This window comes from Callorhinus ursinus, unplaced genomic scaffold, assembly GCF_003265705.2.
Source record: "Callorhinus ursinus isolate GAN/ISIS: 27379988/994484 unplaced genomic scaffold, GSC_fseal_2.0 scaffold23, whole genome shotgun sequence".
In the NCBI taxonomy this organism is placed as follows: Eukaryota; Metazoa; Chordata; class Mammalia; order Carnivora; family Otariidae; genus Callorhinus; species Callorhinus ursinus.
In genome coordinates, this window is record NW_027397085.1 from 20,842,867 (window position 1) to 20,862,047 (window position 19,181).

At 38.5% G+C, this 19,181-nt stretch overlaps 1 protein-coding gene across 1 annotated transcript; it reads left to right on the forward strand.

Annotated features, from left to right (window-relative positions):
- Positions 1-2,344: 2,344 nt before the first annotated feature.
- CUNH5orf46 (chromosome unknown C5orf46 homolog) lies at positions 2,345-16,341 on the forward strand. The gene is made up of 4 exons (XM_025892468.2): positions 2,345-2,465; positions 7,118-7,253; positions 11,602-11,659; positions 15,546-16,341. Exons 1-3 carry the CDS (start codon positions 2,396-2,398, stop codon positions 11,648-11,650), a joined length of 255 nt encoding a protein of 84 aa, XP_025748253.1. The 5' UTR covers positions 2,345-2,395; the 3' UTR covers positions 11,651-11,659; positions 15,546-16,341.
- The last annotated feature ends 2,840 nt before the right edge of the window (positions 16,342-19,181 follow it).

Sequence of the window (19,181 nt, forward strand, 5' to 3'; positions counted from 1 at the left end):
TGATACATAGGAAAGTTGTTAAGAGAATAAATCCTATGAGTTATCACAAGGATAAAATGTTTTTCCTTTTTATTTTTTTATATTGTATCTACATGAGAAGATGGATGTCAGCTAAACCTATTGCAGTAATCATTTCACAATATGTGTAAATCAAAACATCATGCTATATGCCTTGAACTGATATAGTGATGTATGTCAGGTATATCTCGATAAAACTGGGAAAACAAATAAAGTTTCTTTACAGCTTATCAGGTATTTTATCTGTTATCTCTCATATCCTTAAATACTGCAGACAAATAGGCAGAAAATTATAATATGTCCCAGTTTTACAGATGATAAATTATTCATTTATTTGGTATGTATTTTTTGGGTATCTTCTACATACACTGTTCTGGAAACCAGAGCTGTCTCAGTGAACAACATAGACCAGAGTCCTTCCATCCTGGATTTTAACATCTCTGGGAAGAGAGACTTAAATAATGAAACAAAAAATAATATTTAAATGCTAAGAAAGAAGAATACAGAGTATACAAAAGATGACAATAGAGGGATCTAAGTTACATTAGAGAGTCATAGTTTTCCTCAGAAAAGAGGCATTTTAACTGAAATCTGAAACTAAAAAGGAATAAACCAATAAAAAAGGAGAGATAAAAATACAGCAAATACAGAAAACTGAGCATCAGGCCCAGAGAGTATTTAATCAGGGTCATACAGTGAGTCTGTGGTACTGACAAGAATAGCATCCAGCTATCCTGCCCCCTCAATGTGGTGTTATTTCCTTGATACCAGACCAATGAAAGCTGATTCAGTAACTTGTCTGTATGCCCCATTTAGGTGATATCCTTGAGAAGCCAGCAGGCCTCTCTCCCAGGTTGCAATATTAGAGTCTTTGCTTGCCTGTACAGTGTTCTTATGGCGAATTAGAGCCACCTGAGGGCTCAAAGCTTGTACAAAGCAGAAGGTATTGTTAGCCTTTCCCATGCAAATACAGGCACATATCAGGGACCACAGCATGGCTAAAAGAGGAAACTTGAGTGTCATTTTCCCCCTAAGACCACTGGATAAGCACAGTGCTGTCCTAAGCAGTGATCCTGATAGCATAAATCTAACTCATTGAAAGCTTCCTACTATGGACCACTATCTCTAGCTCACAACACTTTGTATAGGAGTAACAGGATCAGGGTCTTCTTAATAAGATAGGTTGGAGTGGGGCACCTGGGTGGGGTGCCTGGGCAGCTGAGTTGGTTAAGCGTCTGACTCTTGATTTCAGCTCAGGTTATGATCTCAGGGTTCTGAGATCAAGCCCCATGTTGTGCTCTGCGCTGGGTGTGGAAACTGCTTAAGATTCTCTCTTTCCCTCTGCCTCTCCACCTCCCAACTCTCTCTTAAAGAAGCAGCAGAAGCAGAAGCAGAGGAAGGAGAAGAAGAAGGAGAAGGAGAAGAAGGAGAAGGAGAAGGAGGAGGGAGGAGGAGGAGGAGGAGAAGAAGAAGAAGACGACGACGACGACGACGATGACTTGCTCTTAAGGAACCTACAGCATATTGGTGGAGACATTTAGACACACAGCTATCAGGCACATAGCGGAGCATCTACCTCTACCAGGAAGAAGCAGAACAAGCTTCCCAAGGATGCGAAGTCAAAACTGAGAACAATTAGAAGAGCCATACAAAGCTCCCTGAAGATTCAGTAGTGAATAAAACACTCTGCCCTTAAGAGATTCATGGGCTAAAGAAGAAGAGAGCTCGTCAAGAACTTCATTCTCAAACAATATGTCAGGGTTCCAGAAGGCAGATGATAGAGCAGTTGTCTGGAGTGGGGTAGAATCATCATCATGAAGGTTTCACAGAGAAGGGGGCATTTGAACTTGAGCCTGAGGAATAGGAGGAATGTTCTTAGGGGAGATGATGGGGAGGATATCCTGGGACAAATAAAGAGCATGAGCTAAGGGCATGAGGGTGTGAATGGGCATGCCCACGTGGGGACAAGTAATGAGTTCAGAGCATGGAAAAACAAGCAGAGTACACAGGGTGGAGAGTAGGCACACCTCATCAATCTGATTTGTTGCCTGCTCCTTGGCCCTGCATAGTCATTCTGCCTGAGAGCCAGCGAATAATCAATGCTGGTATTGCAACTACCTGTAAAGAGTTACTCCAGTGCTCTTTATGAAATACACATTAGAAACACTGACAGGGTTTTTCTTTCCCTATATGAAAACCTTGGTTTAAAAGATAGGGCAGGGTTCATTATAGAAATCCAAGCACAAGCTGTGCAGATATCTTGTGCAACAACCTAAATTCCATAGCAGATGATGTCACCTATAAATGCCTTATAAATGGAGCAAGTCTCTGGGAGCATCTGAACAGGTGATCTGTACCGATACCCAGCGCTACAGGCATGGCTGTCTCAGTGCTGCGGCTGACAATTGTCCTGGGACTACTCGTCTTTATCCTGACTTGCCAGGCCGGTGAGTGCTTCTGAATGCAGCTTATGCAATATGCAGGAGTCAGCCAGGAGTCCAGAGAGGCAGCAGCACTGATCCAGAACATAAAGGGGAAAGAGGGAAAGGGGGCTTTGGGCAGTACAGAAAGAGCATTGGACTAGGGGACTAGAGGCAGATCTAACAAAAAGAAAGTAGGATTTTCATTCTAACGTGCTTCAGTTACAGCCTCTATCCTCAGTGAATGTATGAAGTTCGGGATGATCTTTCTTCTTATATATTCATGTAATACAGTGACACTATTATATTATAAATTTCTTGACAGCGGGGGGGAAGATTTATTTTTTGATGATTCTAACTAATAATATTTAAAGGTAAAGAATATATACCCTGGAGGGGCACCTGGGTGGCTCAATTGGTTAAGCCGCTGCCTTCAGCTCAGATCATGATCCCAGGGTCCTGGGATCGAGCCCCACATCGGGCTCCTTGCTCTGTGGGGAGCCTGCTTCTCCCTCTCCCTCTGCCTGCCACTCCCCCTGCTTGTGATCTCTCTCTCACTATCTCTACCTCTGTGTCAAATAAATAAATAAAATCTTTTAAAAAATTAAAAAAAAAAGAATATATACCCTGGAATAAGACTCCTAGGCCTGGCTCTACACTGATCAGGAATGTGACTTCAGGCATGTTATTTCACCTCTCTGGGACTCACATGTTAAAGGGAGTATCAGTAGTTAACTTTCTCATAAAGTTACCATGAAAATTGAATAAAATTGAATAAGAGACAAAAGTCCGGTCTTTAATAAGCACCCAATAAATAGTAACTGTTACTGTTATCACGTATTATCTCATTTGAGTCTCATAATAATCCTTTTAAGTAAATATTCAAAGTTTTATCATTTCCCTCTCAGCAGGTTAACAAAGCTTGCAGAAGGAAAGTCACTTGGGCAAAGACACAGAGGCATACCTGGGATTGAAACCCCAGGTCCTTCGATTCTGTCCTTTATGACTAAGCGCCTACTTCTTTCGTGTCTGTCCCAAGCACACAGGGGACCACAAGGCAGCTTGTAAGATTCTCCTTATTTTTGGCCTGCAGAAGGTGGTGAGCTCTTGACTTGTCTTTATTCAGAAGGATAGGTCAGAAAACACAGCCAGTGCAAATAATTTAGTAACAGAGCCTTTTGAAATGTTCTAAATGTAACTTGGCAGAACTCAACACTGTTAGCCACCCACTGTGCACCAGCAGAACATATAGGCAGATACCCTAATGGAACTGCCATAGAGATCGCCTCAGACACTACTGTGACCATCAACATCTGGAGTCATCACTACAGTAAAGTGAAAGATGAGATTTATATTCTAAGGACCAGTCCCCAGCTCTGTCTCTCACGAACTCTGAAACTGGTTAAATCATTTCACTGCTTTGAACCTCAGTTTCTTCATCTATAAAATGCGGTAACAATCAACTTCACCAGGTCAAATGACTATGCCTTTGTAATCACTTTGTAAACTACAAACACTATACAAATATCAATAGTACTATATTTTTTTTCCTGAACTTTATGGTAACATTTACTGAAAAACTCAACCAAGTACTTAATATAAATAAAGGCTAGTCCATATTATATTTGAAAAGAAAAAATATTCAATTATTGGCTTTGCTAATTTGTTTCTAGTATGTCAGACTTAATTTTTATTATTTTTATTTATATATTTTTCTGTTTTTCAACATTTTCAAATGCCTTAATATTTTAACTGCATTTTTCAATTTTCATAATCTCCTAAAGCACAAGAGCAAGAAGCTACTATGAATCATTTTGTTACTATTACTATTAATATATTTTATTATATATATATGCACCCATTATTATGGTTATATATCATAGTAATGCAGCAAATGCAGCAAGCATTTATTGTGGGTTTACCTTGAACCCAGTGATAAGTTGTATATATGTATATAGATATGGGTACATACATATATATGCATATATATATATACACATATATGATATATATGAAAGATATATAAAATATCTTTCAATACTGACAATAACACAATGAAGAAACAGAAAAAGAGTGGTTAAGTATTGTGTGCAAGTTTATCTGGGGGATTTTTTTGCTGAAGACAGGAATCAAACTCAGGTATATAGGACTCCAAAACATATGGTCCACCATACTCTAAAACCTCTTAATATAGCTATGGTCCAAGGGCTGGAGCCAAATATCCAATCTTCACACATATTCCAAACCAGGGCTCTTTGTATAATGAAAAGCTAGCATTTAGTGTCATATTAAAATAAAAGGTCAGTAAAATTAACTTGTTATGCAAGTATGCATATAGCAACATAGGAAAAAGGAACTCACTTTTCATGCAAGAAATGGCTGTTCTGTATCTGGTAAATGTCTTCAGGGGAAAACTGCTTGAAGATAGTACTATATCATGTAGATAATGTGCTCTGTGGAGTTAAAACAATTTAGGCTCAAACCTTGGCTCAGCCAGATTCTAGAGGTGTGATGTTAGGTGAGTCATTTAATTTATCTGAGCACCTGTTTTCTATAAAACCGTAATATCTTCACTGAACTAAATAAAAATTAAAGCATGTCATGAAAACAATATCCCAGTACCTGCTCAACAGGCACATCACAAATTTCCATTCTCTTTCCTTCTTCCCATGATGAAAACACAGCAATTCTGGTCACTGTGGTGGCCCTGCACTCCATGTAAGGATCATGTCTATACATGTTCATTCATACCTTAACTCTTAGCATATGCTATGCACATCATGGTAGGCTCAAAAAATACTTGCTGAATGAAAACACCAACAGCTAAAGGAACAAATCTTTTGTTGTTGTTTGGTAAACAACAGATGCTTGCAGATTTGAAAGCCACATTTTTTGACTAAGAGTTTCCATTTTAGGACATAATATAACTATGAGGCTTCTAACATAATTTTTGACAGCCTCCACACAAAAAGCTAGTTACATCTCCTTCATTCAGAGTCATGGGGAACAGGGTCTAGATGTTGGGACTTTTTGAGTCAAAACTTGTGGTGGGGTTAGCAAATGAAATACAGGATACCCAGTTAAATTTGAATTTCAGATAAACAATGAGTAATTTTTTAGTTTAAGTAGACCTAAATATTGCATGGTCATTCTTACACGAAAATAGTATTTGTTGTTGATCTGACATTTAACTTTATTTCGGTGTCCTATATTTGTATTTACCAAACCTGGCAACACTACTTGTGGGGCTACAATAAAACTGAAAGATAAGGGTCCCACTTCATCCAGGCACCAGAGTCCAGGGGGGAGGCCACTTGAAGCTACTGACACTCTTCCCTTTTAACCTCTTGAACAATTTAGACTACAAAGCAAAGCCAAAACCCGCCAAGGGACCCTGCATGTCCCCAGCCTCACTCTCTGGATCCTTAGTCCTCATTCCAAAAGGCACTTGACTAAGAGTTAAGAGTAAGAAGCCTGAATTTAGAACTCCATCCTCTCTTGCTATTTGTGAGACCTCTTGCAAGTCACTTAATCTTTTCAGTTTCTTAGTCCAGTGAGCTAAGAACTGCATACCCCATAAGAATGGTCAAGGGTAAAATCACGCGGCATTTGTAAAGTCATTATTTACAGAACTATCAAAATGATGTACAAGTGATAGAATTTCTCCTTGTCATCATCCTTATTACACTACTTTCAATCTTATAACATACTTGTGGTTAGATCATAACTTTTCTGTCAAAGGCCATACAGCTCATTTTTGTTGTTGCTGATATCTTGTATTTTATAAGTAATCTATGTTTGCTGTAGAAAAATTAGAGAATATAAAGAAACAGAGGTATTTCCATTGGAGGGGGGGAACAAGGCTATGCAGTTCAGCACGGAGTGCTTTTGGATCCAGATTTTAATACCAGTCCGACATGGAATTGAACTCCATTTTGGCCACTCACTAACTCTGTGCTTTGACCTAGCTCCTAAATTCCTCTCAACTTCAACTTCTTGACCTTTAGCTTGAGAATAAAATGATGCGATCATGCATGCAGATTGTCTGTCATAGGTCCATGCGTAACAAATGCTACCCATTATTATGTCACCATTATTATCATTACAACAGGTCAAGGATTGCATGGAGAAAAATACATTAAAATGGGGATTCTGGGGGTGCCTGGGTGGCTCAATCCATTAAGTGGCTGACTCTTGATTTCATCTCAAGTCATGATCTCAGGCTCATGGAATCAAGTCCCATGTCTGGCTCCTCGCTCAGTGGGGAGTCTGCTAAAGACTCTCTCCTTCTGCCCTTCCCTCCACTCACTCTCGCACTCTCTCTCTAAGATAAATAAATAAATCTTTTTTAAAAGGTGGGGGGCAGTCTCTATTTCAATCCTGGCACTGGCATTTTTAACTCTGGACAAGTTACTTAACTTCCATGAGCTTCAATTTTCTCAATCAGAAAGGAAACCCATGTCTACCTAAGTATTGATATATGCTGTTTTTAGGAATAAGCGAGATGATGCATGTGAAGACTTTGTCAGGGCAGGCATTAAATGTTCAATAAATATAACTGTACCAGGCTGTATAATTAACGAGAGGGGCTACAAAGCGCTCTAGGGGCTCCCTTCAAAGAAAAGAGTCTTCCCTTTCTTATTGCTGAGAATTACCTGAGATTCTGTTCTGTTTTTCAGATGACAAACCAGATGACAAGCCAGATGACTCAGACAAAAACCCAGAGCCAGAATTCCCAAAATTCCTAAACCTCTTGGGCACAGAGATCATTGAGAATGCAGTGGAGTTCATCCTCCGCTCCCTAAGGAGGAGCAGGTAAGCCCTGAGACAAACCTTGCTTTTGTCTGCTTCTCTGTCAGTAATGACCACATTGTATTAAAATGAATGTGAAACAAAACTGTGCATGACAATATATTATTTGAGTTGAAAAGTATTGCCCTACCTTAAGATATATTTGCATCTGAGTGAATTTCCCTAAACTCTTTTGGAGTGTGCACATTCCCAACAAGTGGTTCCATAAAGTATTTTTTATCTCAGGATCAAGTAGGAAGGAGGAAGAGCACCAGACCAGGGAACAGAAGGCCAGGTTCTGGTCTCCCCACATGTGCTACTTGACTGGGTGACCCTGAGCAAGGCCCTCCTTCTCTGAGTGCCTTAGTTTTCTCATCTGTAAAGTTAAAAGAATAAAGGACCCACCCAGTGCAGGCACTGTAATTCTTTGGTGAAAGTGGTGGGTAGTGATGTGTTCACTAGGGAGAGATGTGATGAGTCCTGCCTTTATTTTCTAGTTTGAGAAACTCAAGAGGGTTAGCAGAGAGAGTAGCTGATATCTCTTCAGAGACAATCTAGGGAACCTCTCATATGAGTGTTGATCATGAGGGATTGCCATGGTGGCAGAGCATACAGCCTAGAATCTTCCCAGGGTTCTCTACTTCCTTCCAAGCCCCCCTGTGCCCAACACCTAACACATCTTACTCCAGTCTACACAGCTCTGATTTTCACTTCTACTTCACCCTGTTTTCATTTGACCCACTGTAAGCTCCCTACTTTCAGCTCTCCAAGATCCAATTTGTTCTGAATTTCCAGGTGCTTTCAATCTCCACTTCACTGAACCTCTGTCTCTAATTCTCTCCTTCATAGACCCCAAAGCCCAGTTTGACAAAGTGTGGTCAAGAATCCCCTGGAGAATTTGTACAAAATGAAGTTTCTTCATCTCATCTTGTGTCTTTGTAGGACAAAGCTAAGGGTATGCTTTTTAACAAGCTTGCTGGTGATTCTGATATCCCATCAATTTTGAAAGCCCTTGATTAGATGCTCTGCACTACATGGCTTCCCCTTAAAGGTCCACATATCCTTTAAATTTTTATTCGTATTTTGTGTAAATGTGCATCTTATCTTTTTTTTTTTTTAGGGAAATGCTTCTGACGTTTTTTTAGATTCTCCAGGGGGTCTCGTGACCAATAACATTAAGAAACACTTTCTTTTCTATAGAGAAGTAATCAGGGGCCATGTTGTAATCTCTGATTTGCTTAAATCAATATATTATCATGTGATGGGCAGGATTCTGCATGCCATCTTCATGCACAAATTATTGAAACTCACAGATGTTTATTTTTGTATGGTTATTTTTCCTATTGTGGTTGCTTTTGCAACTGTTGAGTTTCAGGGATTGTTAATGTAAACAAGGAGGAAACTAACAAGGAGGCAAGAGTAACACCCATTATGAACAAAGTACACATTACACTCCAGTTGAATTCATATTGTTACAAAGCACAACAATAGCAATGCAAGGAGTTGACGCAGTAATATTTCTTTTTATTCCTTCCTTTGGGAATTCCCCAGACATAAAATAGCACTTTTTTTCTCTGTTAACCCTGAAAGCTCATTATCTGAAATACAAGACAATTGCTGTCAGCTCTGGATTCAGGAATGGCACCTCGACTTCAACCATTTCCTTTTTTCCTCATTGTTTTCTAAGTAAACAATGTTCTTTCTGTTTCTGGAACTTAAAACCATCTCAGGCTCTCTGCCCTTGCTTTCATTTCCTAAAATGTTCTTTCCTTCTCTCATGGCTAGTGCTTTGTCTCACAGCTCATCTAAAAGTCACCTCCTCAGAAAACAGTTCTATGACCACTCTTACTCACACTATCTTCTCTTCATTCCCTAGTTCTTCTCCCTTACTTTACCTTATCATAGTGTCGTTATAACATATATCACCATCTTTATTTATTTGTAGTCATGTAGCTATGTGAAAGTAGGGATCAGGTCTATCTAGCTCATGGCTCTAACATAGTACCTTATAGATTGAATGAGACACTCAGCAAATAGTTGAATTGATTAATTAAGGAAGGTATCTTAGAGATCAGATCTAAAACCCATTACTGCAATTTGGGAAATCCTGAGGGATCTTTGTAGCAAGACACAGCAGTCCTTGCTCAAGGGAAAAATCTAGCTGTCCTTTCTCTGTCCAAGATAAGACCATAAATATAATGGGGATAGGGAATGGGAGGAGACCATCGAGAAGTGTTTCTAAGCACTTAGTATATACAAAGTTGGGGCAGAAATTGTGAAGGAAAAATCTAAAATGTAAATCCCTTCTCAAAGATTTGCAGTCCTTATGGTAAGATGACACAGCAAATGTCATGATGACTAATATGCTAACTAAGATAAATGTCAGTAAAACGTCACAGGTAATTTCTGGAGAATGGAGCTGTCTACTGACACCAGGATGTTTAGGGGAGTGTTTATAGCAAGGATGAGATGCAATTTGAGCCTTAAAGACAAAATTTGATTAGAGAGGATGACAGGAATGAGGAAACTTCATAAAGACGAGAATTTCCTTTATTTACTCCAATATATCTGATACCTAAGTACTGTGTCAAGCACATAATAAATGCTAGATATGTGCTTTCAGGACATTGAATAGAAGAGCTCACCTCCTCCACTCTGGATTACTTTAGAGCTGTGTAAACTGGATTCTGGTCACCATTGTTCTGAAAAAATATACATATTCTTAAATCCTCTGACCCCTCAAGAAGGTTCCAATCCTTGTGAATTTCCCCTCACCTGCTGAATTTCCATGACACGACATTTTCCTTGTTCTCTCCCTACCTCTAACCATTCTTTCTTATTCTTTTTATTTGACTTATGACCAATGACTTCCAAAATCAGATGTCTATTGTGTTCCTTTTAGTGAACTTCAGACTGAAATGATTAACTGTTTGCTAGAAAATTACACCTTGGTTTTCCATCAATACCTGAAATTTAACTGGTCTAAACCCAAACCCATCACCCCACAAACCTGCTCCTCCTCCCATGTTCCTTATTTCAGGAATCACATCCCCACCCACCCAGAATCCAGAAACCTCAGGGTCTTCTTGGATCTTTCCTGCTTGTCAACACCTTCCTCAAATTGCTGAATATTCTACCTCTAATTTTTTTCCTGTATCATTGCTTTTCTTCAACTTCACTGACAAGCTGGCCTAGTAGAGTTTTTTCGTCACCTCCTTCCTGAGCTCTTTTTATTAGATTTATGATTAGTTCCACTGTTTCTGTCTGTCCTCCCTCCAAACCATCCTCTACTTACTATCAGAGTTATATAACAAAAACACAAGTTGGGTTCTATTACTGCCCTGCTTGAAACCCTTTTGTAAATTTCCATAGCCTACAAAATCAGAACAAATGCATTTGGCTGAAGTTAAATGTTCTTTCCTGAAGCCTGTGTATCTATCAATCACATATCTCACTCCTGAAGTCAAACACCTGATGCCCCAATACCAAATGATCTGTTTCAGAACTGGTCATGTTTGTATAAACCCCCATCTTTGTATATGGCTCTTCTCTCTGCCAGCAAGGCCTTGCTAGGTAGACTTGTCCGCCTAGCAAGTTTAATCATTTCTAAAGTCCAATTCAAAGACAAGTTCTGTGAAGACCCCTATGATTACAAACTGTAGGTATTCATACTCCGGATTTCCTAATGCTTTGTGGGAACCTTCAATTGATTTTCTTTCCCCCCTCATTGTTTTAAATTACTTGTTCATTGTTTTAAATTACTTGTATCTGATTGTGTCTATTTTCTCCACTAGACTATAAACTTCTCACAGGCCACATTTTAATCATTTTACCTTTCCAGCAGCTACCGTGTACCCTATCCTTCAACAGTATAGTGCTTCTAGGATTAATTCCTGATTCTAGACATCTCAGTTTTAGACTTTGCTTTGCAGTTTACCAGCTATGTGATTTAGACAGGTTGTTTAATCTCTTTGAGCTTTAGAAGTTTCTTCATATGTAAAAAGAAATAAAAATTCATTCATTTATCCATTTATTTATTATTTACTTAATTCAAACATTTATTAATTTATACTATATGCCAGATGCTGGGGATATGTTACTAAATGAATATACCAAAATATCTGTCTTATGTAGTTTATATATGAATAGACAGCTAATGAATAGATTTGTTGGCAGATTCAAAGAGATAATTGTGCATAAATAGCTTGGAACTACAAACTGTTATGGAAGTCTTGAATCTTGTTAACTTATGACATAGGAAAATCTGCAGAACAAAATTGTGGCTCAAGCATTATAAGACATCCTAGTGATCATTCTAACATTCTTGTTCAATCTCAGTCATAATTCATTTTTCTCTTTTTTTCTTTTCAAGAGGATTTATGGAATTTGACGATAAACGAGGAGAATATTCAGCAAAGTGACTTCCCCAGGTGATTTTAACTTATAATTTACAAGTAAAATAATAGCATATTGAACAAAAAGGAGGATCTGTCTTATTTTATTTAACTAATTTGGGTACCTCTGTGCCTACCTACAAGCAGAAAAGGTAATATCTTTTCATTTTTACTGTAGTTTCTTAAAATTAATTTTAAATACATGTATTTTTTCTTTATCATCATAAAGTCACCTATCTAATCAGATTATCTTAAGAGAGGAGGCAAACTGTGGGGTGCAACACGTAAGCACTGGGAGTTAGGGGACCTGGTCCTGCCACAAACACTGCTCACTTGCTTTGTGCGCTTGGCACCCATGACATGAGGGGACTGTGTGCACTAAAGTAGAAGAGCCCATGCAATTGTGCAATTAGTTACTCATGAGAAGAGTGAGATTTACTGAACCTAATTCCAGGAGAAAAGACTAACAAACTCCCTAATCCCACAGAGTTGGATTTATAGTAGTCCCCCCTTACCTGTGAGGGATACGTTCCAAGATGCCAGTGGATGACTGACACTGTGGAGAGTACGAATCCCATATATACGTTGCTTTTTCTTATACATACATACCTATAATAAAGTTTAATTTACAAATTAGGCACAGTTAGAAATGAACAAACAGTAACTAATAATAAATTAGGAGAATTGTAACGATCTACTCTAATAAAAGTTATGCAAATGTGGTCTCTCAGAATATCTTACTGTACTGTCCTCACCTTTCCTCTTCTTATGATGATGTGAGACAATAAAATGTCTCCATGATGAGAGGAAGTGACGTGAACTACACAGGCACTGTGATACAGCATTAGGCTACTACTGATGTTCTGACATTATGTCAGAAAGAGGATCATCTGTTTCCAGACCTTGGTTGACTGTGGGTAACTGGAACTGTGGAAAGCAAAACCACAAATAAAGGGTAACTACAAACAATATGGTTTGAGTGCTCAGAAACACCCACTCTTTCCTTATTCTATTCTCTCCTGAGAACAGATATTGAAATATAAGAACAGAAATGATATAGCTGGGAATGTAATTATTATATCAGTAGCTAGCATGAACTGAGTACATACTCTGTTTTAAGCATTAAGCTAAGTGCTGTATAAGTATTACCTAATTTCATTCTAACATCACTATGAAAAATGGGTATTCTTCTTTAATTTTGTAAGTAAGGAATGTGACCAAGTCACTAACGTTGGCAAGTTAGTAGGAGAAGAGGGAAGGATTTGAACTTAGGCAGCCTGATTCCAGAGTGTGCATTCTATCACTAAGCAGTAAGTGCTAGTGGAGAACAAAGAACAGTGTAGAAGGAGGCAGTTGAAAAGAGTGAGTAAGCTATGTGATCTTACACATGCCTTCCAGGTGCCCATAGAAACAAAACACTACCCCTTTGGTTAACTGAGTTACCTTACATGCATCTCCAAGAAGCATGGTCTTTCCTAACTTCTATTTCATATCCGATCTGGGAATGCTCCTTTTCCCTACTGTCTTCATTTTATAACCCGGGTGTTATTAATGTAAGCTCAGCAGGTTACTATCATATTACCCAGGAACATAGCCCACTCTTTTCCATAAGCTTCTAAAGACAGAAATCAGTTTTGGGCTTTGGAATCAAGAAATGCCCAACCCAGACACGTCTGACTCTCACCCCAAATCCAACTAAGCTTCTAAGAACATTCACTTAGGTTTGCATTTTCCATTTCCATCTTCTCAGAGAACAACTTACCTCTTGTTGCAAGTGTCCCAACCCTTAGCTGGTTCATTCAGGCTGCTGGTACACATCTGCTGGTACACATCTCCACCCATTGGTACCCACACCCTGAATCTTTAGAGTGCTATACTAACAGTTCATGTCTGTCAGTGAGACAGACATGTCCAACAGACAAGGTGCCAGGAAGGAGTAGAAAGAGCAAAAGACATAGGGAGGAAAGAAGTTCAAATTCTAACTTGTCTGCTCTTGGTTGTGTGATCCTGTGGTGGTCACTTGGCCTCCTTGAGTTTCACTCTACTCCTTATTAATGTTAAAAATCTCGGGAACTTAATTGTTCCAGATCTTAATGCCAGAATATTTTTTACTCCATATAAAACATTTTTGAGTGAATTCATGAACCAATTGTAGATGTTCTAATGGTCAGGGAGGAATGGCTCAATTTGGGGATATAAAAAAATTGGTCTAGAGAGAAGGAAGCCTCTAAGGCAAAGATTAAATTTTGAATGGTTTCATCAGAAGTATCTCTTTAAATCCTAGTGACTGTGCATTTAATAAGTAGCTTTAAAAGTTTCACATGTATGATAATTGCCGCATCAAATCAAAAGCAAGTCACCACTTTAGAATTAAATGACCACAGCAATGCCTATTTCTCCAGTATAGAAAATGTGGCTGAAGTTCTAGGTATTTCCTAAATTAAGACAGACATATAAACAAATAGATATCTAGATAACCCATCTTTCTCCTATAACACATGCCCCTTTCTTACATATCCCTGTAGTGCTTATTTATTTTTTAAAAAAGATTTTATTTATTTATTTGACAGAGAGAGACACAGGGAGAGAGGCAACACAAGCAGGGGGAGTGGGAGAGGGAGAAGCAGGCTTCCCGCGGAGCAGGGAGCCTGATGCAGGGCTCTCCTGGGATCGTGACCTGAGCTGAAGGCAGACATAGTGCTTATTTGATCTGTACCTACTATGTGTCAGATTCTGCCAGTACTCTCAAGATAAATAATGATGTCCAGCCATTGAGCAGTTGATAGTGATAGTCTGGGCTATCGCTTAGCACTGTGTCCCCCAGGACTGTGGAGGGAAATGATAGAGTTATGTATAAAAGTGCCTTTCACATGCCTTGGAGAAAGGAGGTAAGGGACATGCCTGGAGGAAGGGGTGGGTACTAAAAGGGCTTTACAAAGAAGGTGAACTTGCACACACATTCTCAGATGATTAACAGAGAGGGGCAAGGTCTCAAAAGCAACTCATCCAATAGTTGGACACTTAATCAATCTGAGACCCTCCCAACCTCTGCTCAATCACATTGGTACAATTTCCTTATGTTAATAGACTTAAAGTCTTATTTTGTATTGTCCAGCATCACTTGAAATAAATCCCAGGGATTCAAGTCCCCTAGTGTCTTAAGTCACTAGATGTCTTAAGGTATAAATTTCTTTTCTTGTATTGAAAAAAATCTGATGAACCTCACCAGTCTATTGTCAAAGAAGTAAAAATTGGGAAAGCACTTCACAAATTCTTAAGTTCTAATTACGTGTTTTGAATTAAGAAAAAATGTACTGTGGACCCACTAGATCACATGTTTAGAGTTGCTGAGTCAGAACTTCCAAGAGAAGAACCTGAGAATAAATACATTTTGGGGTGGGGTGGAGCTAATAAATACATTTAACAGGAGATCCTCATGCTGCTGACGAGCAAAACTGCAGTTGGGCGTGACATTACTTAATATCCACTCCATGATGTCTTATGGGAAAAGTTTCTTGCTGAATTTAGAGAAAAAAAATTTGCCTTCCCTAAAAACTGCTTCTTCTTTTCTCATTGTAAGATTTATGTAGCATGGTCTATTCTTTTATTTTTTTTCCTGTCTATCCAGAAACTCAAAGTAAAACTGATGACTCATTTTATCCCTGAGTTTAACCTGTGTGCATCCTCCCCTCATCCTTGTCACTGATTCTTGCCATATATACCTTGCATTTTCATTTTTATTGTTGTTGCTTATTTCATCAAATATGTATTATAGTTGATTTCATTATAAATCATCTAGCATTTTAAAGTGCAAAGGCATAAAAATGTTAGAGAAAAGATTAAAAACTCTTTGTATTTTTCTTAAATCTTAAACCTTCTCTAGTTGGTAATTGTTTCCCTCTATCTGGCTTGTGTTTTTAAGGACAAACCCACAAGGCTCCAGAATAACCCAAGGGCAGCCAATCCTGCTTTTCCAGTTCTGCTTCATGAGTCCTCCAGAACAGAGGCCCCAAAAGCAGCTCCAAGCAAGTTCTCAGGATTCAGGACCTGGCTCAGCCAAACACAACCTATTTTGAACATCCCGACTGCATTCTTGCCTTCAGAAATCAGAATAAATGTGTCTCCTTAGGAGTCACATATCCTAGGGAACTGAGAAGATTTTTATTGGTAGTAGTAGTAACCTTCCTGAGCATATTTAAAGTTTTTAATGATGCCAAAAAATATAAAATATATAAAAGTTATTATTAGCCAGAAAAACCAAAGAATGGTTCAAAATAAGGAAGCTAAAGCCCAGATAAAGTAACACGTCCAAAGTCACAGAATTAGGAAATGACGGAAAGGGAATTTGAATCTGACTCTAAAGAACAAACTCTTAACCCATAAAAATGTATGAAGTTTCAGAGTTCAAAGCTTCATATGTTCTTTTTGGAAAGTCTTTCAAATACATCTGAGCCCACTCTCCTTGCTAGGTAAACTAAAAACCAACCATTTTTCAAATAAACAAGCTTATTACTTGTTCCAGAGAGTCTTCATTATTCTTACAGAATAGCAGAGTGTCGGGGATGGGAGAGTCCTGGAAAAGTCTTATGCAGCTCTTAATTTGCTCTAACACCCATTACACAGAGGCGGGGCCTGGTAGCCATTGCTACCGTACTTGCCAACTTAGTCATAGAGGATGGAACCCCTGTATAACCTGACCCAGCTGAGCCAGAAAGATTCTCCCAGAATTATTTATGTGGCCAGTAAGACCACACTGAAATCATGGAGCATGATGATAATTATGGCAGTGCTCTAGAATAAAGGATGTCTGTACTTCTGCTACTGGGTTCTCAACAGCTGTCCTGCGTCTGGCCTTTCCTAAGCACTCTGACTCTGAAAGAAACACCAGTGTTTCAATAAATCTTTTGTTTGTCTTGTTTCCTATTTTAGTAGCCAGAATATGTCTGCATGCGACACAAAGAACCTTTAATAATATAGATAACTAAATAAAGAGTGAACACCTACAAAATACCAAAAATACACATTACTCTCTACAATAAATTCAGACAACTCACCTTCTGCATTTTCCAGAGATTGTGCCAATTTTTTCTTTTTTTACTGATATAACTGAATATAATATATGTAGTTTTAAGGTATAAACATGATGATTTGTTATACATGTGCAAAATGATTATAAGAATAAGGTTATTTAACACATCTATCACTCACATATTTACCATTTTTTTGCAGTAAAAATTTTTTTTAAAGATTTTATTTATTTATTTGACAGAGAGAGACACAGCGAGAGCAGGAACACAAGCAGGGGGAGTGGGAGAGGGAGAAGCAGGCTTCCCACGGAGCAGGGAGTCCAATGCGGGGCTCGATCCCAGGACCCCGGGATCATGACCCAAAGCTGAAGGCAGATGCTCAACGACTGAGCCACCCAGGTGCCCCAAGGAGTAAAAATATTTAAGATATACTCTCTTAGCAACTTACAAGTCCAAGATGCAGTATTGCTAACTACAGCCACCGTGCTGCACCTTACATCCCCAGAATGTACTGATCTTGTAACAGCAAGTTTGTATTCTTTGACAACCTTCACCTATTTCCCCCACCACCTTCTGCCCGTGGCAACCATCATACCACTCTTTTTCTCTGAGTTCCATTTTTTAGATTCCACATATAAATGAGATCATACAGTACTTGTCTTTTTCTGCCTGACTTATTTCATTTAGCATAACACTCTCAAGATTCATCCATATGGTTGTAAATGGCAGGTTTTCTTTTTTTAGGCTGAATAATATTCCTCTGTGTGTGTGTGTGTGTGTATGTGTGTATTACATTTTTCTATGCATTAATTCATCAATAGACACTTAAATTGTTTCCATGTCTAGGCTATTGTAAATAATGTTGCAGTGAACATGGGAGTATACGTTATCTTTTCAAGATAGTGATTTCATTTCCTTGGGATGTATACCCAAAAGTGAGATTGCTAGATCATATGGTATTTCTACTTTTAATTTTTTGAGGAAGCTGCATACTGTTTTCCAGAGTGGCTGCACAAGTTTGCATTCCCATCAACAATGCACAAGTTACCTTTTCTCCATGTTCTTGTCAGTACTTGTTTTCTCTTATCTTTTGATAATAGCCTTTCTAACAGGTGTGAGGTGATATTGTGATTTTGATTTGCATTTCCTTGATGAATACTGATGTTGAGTACTTTTTCATATACCTGTTTGACATTTGTGTAGCTACTTTGAAAAATTTTTATTCGGGTCCTTTGCCCATTTTTAAATCAGATTACTTGTTTCATTTTGTTTTGTTTCTGCTATTGAGCTATATGAGTTCCTTATACATGTTGGATATTAACGCCTTACCAGATATAGGATTTGCAAATATTTTCTCCCATTCCACAGGTGGCCTTTTTATATTGGTGATCATTTGGAGACTCTGCTAATTTCAAATATCACATCCTCTTAGCCAAACTTACCCCAGATTTCTATTATGTTCAGCATCTGACATACAGACTGCTTCTCCCTGACAAATGTGACCCAAAAATCCCTTTTCAGATTCTGGGCACTTAGTTTGTGCCTAGGAAATATATTTCCTGTAGCTACAATAATCAATATATTACCTTTCTTTTTTTTTTGAGCGAGACATGTCCTATCAGAGTTTCTCTGTCTTTATATTCACCTGTTTGTTATACAATTTGAAATCACTCTTCCATACTGGGAAAAAACAAAACAAAACAAAACAAAAACAGATGCCAAATCAGTCCTGGATTTGATTCACTACTAAGAAGTAACTGTCCACAACCTCTAAGAATATACAGAGATTCTGAAGATTTTCCATTTGCTTTAAAATATGTTTCCTGTTTCTATGTTCTGTTACCTTGTCTTCCTACCCTGTAATAAGACCCCTCTCTGCAGCCAGGAGGCACCCCTGTTTCTGAGGATCAAGAATCTCTTGCACCTGCAGAGTATTTTTCTTTTATGTTCTGTTCATATTGTTATCTCACTGTAAACTCACAATCACAGTATGATTGAAGCCAAGATGATCAGACATTATTTCCTTCATATGACAAGTGAAGAAACTGAGGTTTGGGGAGGCTAACCAGCATCATGCCTAAGATAGGATTGTTGGTAAAGGATGAGTGGGAACTCCAGCCAGGTTTGTGTCACCTCCAACACAGTGCTCCCTGTGACACCCTGATGGCACAGTCCACAGTATCACTCCTCTATCTTCAATCCCAGGGTTCCTACCATGACATCAGTGCTTGAGGGAATTTATATCTTACACCTTACAGAACTGCTGAGCAGAAAAAGTCCTTCTATTAAAATATAACTTGAACTGGATCAATTCCTTCTGCTACTTTCCATCTCATTCTGAGCAAAACTATGTTTTTTAAATTTCCTAACAATGGTGATTAAGATCTCACCTAAGCTACCTGCTTCTCATCTCTTCTACTACTAATTCCATCACTCCACCCATTTGGGATCCTTCTCTTCCTTAAATGCTCTAGTCACATTCTTTCCACAGAGCCTTGCATTTACTCCCACTTCTGCCTGAAATACCCTTC

Excerpts from the sequence above, each read along its gene's own strand:
- CUNH5orf46 (XM_025892468.2), top strand. The coding sequence starts at position 2,396 with ATGGCTGTCTCAGTGCTGCGGCTGACAATTGTCCTGGGACTACTCGTC. Across the intron at positions 2,466-7,117 it reads TATCCTGACTTGCCAGGCCG|ATGACAAACCAGATGACAAG; the intron begins GTGAGTGCTTCT and ends TCTGTTTTTCAG. Across the intron at positions 7,254-11,601 it reads CGCTCCCTAAGGAGGAGCAG|AGGATTTATGGAATTTGACG; the intron begins GTAAGCCCTGAG and ends TTTCTTTTCAAG.